This window comes from Octodon degus, unplaced genomic scaffold (genome assembly GCF_000260255.1).
Source record: "Octodon degus isolate 3935 unplaced genomic scaffold, OctDeg1.0 scaffold00001, whole genome shotgun sequence".
Taxonomy (NCBI): domain Eukaryota; kingdom Metazoa; phylum Chordata; class Mammalia; order Rodentia; family Octodontidae; genus Octodon; species Octodon degus.
This window is the reverse complement of record NW_004524577.1, coordinates 8,751,983-8,756,097: the sequence shown is the minus strand read 5'-3', so window position 1 is coordinate 8,756,097 and position 4,115 is coordinate 8,751,983. Positions and strand designations below refer to the sequence as shown.

General features: G+C 49.9%; 1 protein-coding gene across 1 annotated transcript in view; it reads right to left on the bottom strand.

Moving 5' to 3' along the window:
- Positions 1-1,485: 1,485 nt before the first annotated feature.
- Orai3 (ORAI calcium release-activated calcium modulator 3) overlaps positions 1,486-4,115 on the bottom strand; it is an 8,800-nt gene continuing 6,170 nt past the window's right edge. Inside the window, exon 2 of the mRNA XM_004622983.2 lies at positions 1,486-3,071. Coding sequence (XP_004623040.1) covers positions 2,406-3,071 — 666 coding nt within the window. The 3' untranslated portion in view covers positions 1,486-2,405. The remainder of the gene's footprint in view (positions 3,072-4,115) is intronic.

Below are 4,115 nucleotides of genomic sequence, written 5' to 3'. Positions count from 1 at the left end.
AATAAAAAATAAAAATAAAAGGCTTGTTGGGGCCGGGGAGATGGCTCAGTAGAATAAGTGCTTGCCTAGCAAGCGCAAGGGCCTGAGTTCAATCCCTGGGTCTACCAAAAAATAAAAATAAAAAGCTTGTCTCAGGCTGGGGAGATAGCTCAGTGTGTGCCTGGCAAACACAAGGTCCTGAGTTCAATACCCCATACCTCAAAAAAATAAAAGGCTTGTCTCTTGAGGTGCTTGTGAGGGTTAAATGAAATAATCTATTAAAACCTCCGTAGGACACAGTCATCAACGAAGCTTATAGGAAATTCTTAATAGAAGAAAATAGAGATCCTGAGCTCAGGAATAAGGTATATGCCTGTAATCCCAGCACTCAAGAAGTTGAGGCAGCTGGGTAGATAGCTCAGGGGCATAGGCATCTGCCTGGCAAGTGCAAGGTTCTGAGTTCAATCCCTGGTACAAAAAAAAAAAGAAGTTGAGGCAAGGGCCGGGGAGATGGCTCAGTAGAATAAGTGCTTCCTTGGCAAGCACAAGGGCCTGAGTTCAATCTCTCGTTCCGCAAAAAAAAGAAAGTTGAGGCAGGATTGCCATGAGTTTGAAAATTTGAAGCCAGCCTGGGCTACAAAGTGAGCTAAAAACAAACTGAACTACATAGTAAAACCCCATCTCAAAACCCACAAGAAGGGCCTGCCAAATAGCTCAGTGAAGTAAAATACCTGCAAGTCGGCCCAGGGGCTGGGGGTTTGATCCCCAGGCCTGCTGGGCCAGCCCTGCCCCTGGTGTGTGCTGAGACAGTGATTGAGACTGGGCGTGGTGGCATGTAATCCCAGCTCTTGGGAGGCTGTAAACAGGCGGATCACTACAAGTCTGATCTAGTAGTGAGACCCTGAACACCCTGTAGAACCTTCCCTAAAAATACAAAAAAATAAAAGTAGAAAAACCAGCAAGGCACTTGGAGCCAGGCTGGTGGCAGTATGTGTGTAATCCCACCACTGTAATCTCAGTAAAATTTAGACAGTATCTCAAAAAAGTTCAGGGCTGGGCAGATAGCTCAGTGGACTAAAGCACCTGCTTAAGCAAGCCAGGGTTTGATTCCCTGCGTGCCGGCCACACCCCTGGGGTGCACTGAGACTGGGCATGGTGGTGTGCACTTGTAATCCCAACACTTGGGAGGCTGAAAACAGGAGGATCACTATGAGTTCAATCTGTGTAGTGAGACCTTGTGGACCCTGTACTAAAGTACCAAAAAAAAAAAAAAAAAAATCCAAAGGCTATTGGCCCTTTCCGAACTTGATGGGATCATACATAAGCCTGCTCCCCACTAGGTGCACTTGTCTCCACCTGACTTAATTAGTAAACTTTTTGGGTGTGGTGCTAAGGCCTGCAACCCTACCACACTGGCAGGCTAAGGCAGGCAGATTTCAACTTCAGGCTCAGCCCAGGCAATTTAGTACTTGATGATATCCTGTCTCAAAAATTAGAAAGGGTTGGGGATATAGTACAGTTCAGAGTCCGTAGGTTCAATCCCTACCCCATGGAAAGAGATCACTTTACCAGACAGCCTCCCCTCCACCCCATTCACAGCCACGGCGACATCTGTGAAATGCAATTTATTATACAAAACAAGGTGCATCAAAAATTCAGTGTCACAAGATCTCTGCATTCTAAGGGCTGGGGACTGGACCCTTTTTCTAAAAAAACATTCTCCCCAAACCCTTTTTAAAGAATCAGGCCATGCATACAGGTCCTCCACCTTCAAAGACCTACCCCATTCCCAGCCTGGGCCCACTGTGACATACATGTGTAAGTGTGGGCCTAGGGTACTGGTGCACATTACCCCTTCTGCATGGGGCCACCGCAGGTGTTGGCTTAAATCTCCAAAACAGGAAGACTTTTTCCTAGCAAAGGCTGGACCTGGGACTGTTGTAGAAACACGCAAATGCCCTCCACAACTGAAGTAAGACCATCAAAACTGGGGGATGGGGAAAAACTTGCCCCCAAGTGCTAACCGTGAAAGATCTGTTCAACTGTAACAGGTTGACAGAATTCAGAGGACAACTTGCAGGCATGTAACCATCTGACTCCCACATCCTGTAAAGGGACAGGTGCTGATGGTCAGCAGCTGGGATCCCTCAGGAGTTCCCTGCCTCCCCTCCATCTACCCCAGCATCCTTGGACTAAGGAAGAGCCACTGTCCCCAAGCCCAAGAGTAGAGCTTGCAAAACACATGGGACAGACCGGCAGGGAAAATCTCTGGGAATGTGGGACCCCATGGGCAGGAACCTGGTTTCTGCCTGAGTGGACACAGGAAGTGGCTCCAGCCAGGGCTAGGGAATGAGGTCTGCGGGCTCCTGGGGCCTCTAGCCGACCTCTGAGGGAGGCAGTGCTGGCTGCAGAAGCTAACAGCTGGCTCACACAGCCTGCAGCTCCCCCTGCAGGCGGCTCAGCTCTTCTAGCTCCTGCTTGTGGCGGTCTGTCTTGTGGGTGACTAGGGAGCGGTAGAAATGCAGAGCAAAAGCCACAAACACAAGTCCTACAGGTACCATGATTGCTGTGGAAGCCATCGCAGCTTGCCAGCCTGGCCCGTGAGTCCCATCACCACCACATGCTTGCTGGGGTGGGCAAGCCTGCGAAGGCTTAGCCTGTGATGGGGCTACAGAAGCAGAGGATGGTGGGAGGCTGGGAGCCGGACCAAGGGAGGTAGCCGCTGGTGGCAGAGTCCCAGTCACCTGGGACGGAGGTATCACGGGGGCTGGTGTATCTAAGGGGGCCCCAATGGGCACAAATTTGACCCAGCCCACCAGGACAACTTCAGCCAGGAAGAGAAATGTGCCCAAGGCAGTGGAGAAGCCCCAGGCCAGCTCCACATAGCGGTGAAGTCGTTGGTGTGGTGACTGGTGGACAGAATTGAGGTTGTGGATGTTGCTCACAGCTTCAATATGGGGCAGTAGACACGTGGAGACCATGAGCGCAAAGAGGTGTACAGCCACCAACACAGTGGTGCAGGCACTGAAGGCCACCAGCAGGCCTGGTGGGTACTCATGGTCGTTCTCCAGCTGTACCTCCACCATGGCCACCTGTGGGCACAAGAGGGAAAAACTGAATGCTGAGACCTCTTTCATAATAGAGGGGTTCTGTTTGTTTATTGTTGGTCTCGATGTACAGTTCAGACTGGACTTCAGCTCACTTTGTAACTCAGGCTGGTCTCAAACTTGCATCAATCCTCCTGCCTCAGCCTCCTGAGTGCTGGGATCAAACCTGGCTCCTAGATGATTTTTTTTTTCTATTACAACACAATACTTTTTTTTTTCTTCTGGCCAGCAGGTGCTTATTACCACTGAGCTGACTCCTCAGCGCCCCCCCATTTTAAATTTTACGTATTTGGTACAGGGTCTCACTACACTGCTCAGACTCATAGTGATTCTCCTGTTTTAATCTCTCCAGAGCTGGAATTACAGGTGTGCACCGCCATGCCCTGTCTCAGTGGCCAGCTTGGCAAGCCCAGGCAGGGCTAGCTTGGCATGTGGTACCAGGGATTGAATGCAGGTCATTTTTGCCAGGAAGGTGCTTAAACTGCTGAGCTATCTCTGCAGCCCAACATTCTTATATCTCTAGGACCTAGAACGACGTGCCTGACAGAAAAAGCACTCAGCCTTAAAAGGTTCTGTCCTGTCCTGGGCCTTGGTTTCCCCAGCTAGCCATCAAGAGGACTAAATGAGGAGGCCAGGGAGATGGCTCAGTGGAAGAAGTGCTTCCCTGGCAAGCGCAAGGGCCTAAATTCAATCCTTGGTTTTGAAAAAAAAAGAATATCTGGGTATAGTGGCACACACCTACAATCCCAGCATTGAAAGGCTGAGGAAGGTGGATCTGAAGTTTGAGGCCAGCCTAGACCACATAGTGAGGTCCTATCTCAAAAAAACCAAACAAATGCATATACACAAACAGAGCATAGTGCCCCACTTTGTGAATCCTAGCACTGTGGGAGGGTGAGACAGGAGGAGTGGCCAGCCTGAGCCCACTCTAGGTAACTTAATGAAACCTTGTTTCAAAAAAGAACTGGGGATGTAGTTCAGTGCAGAGGCCTGAGTTCAATCTCCACCAGACAGACAGACAGACAGACA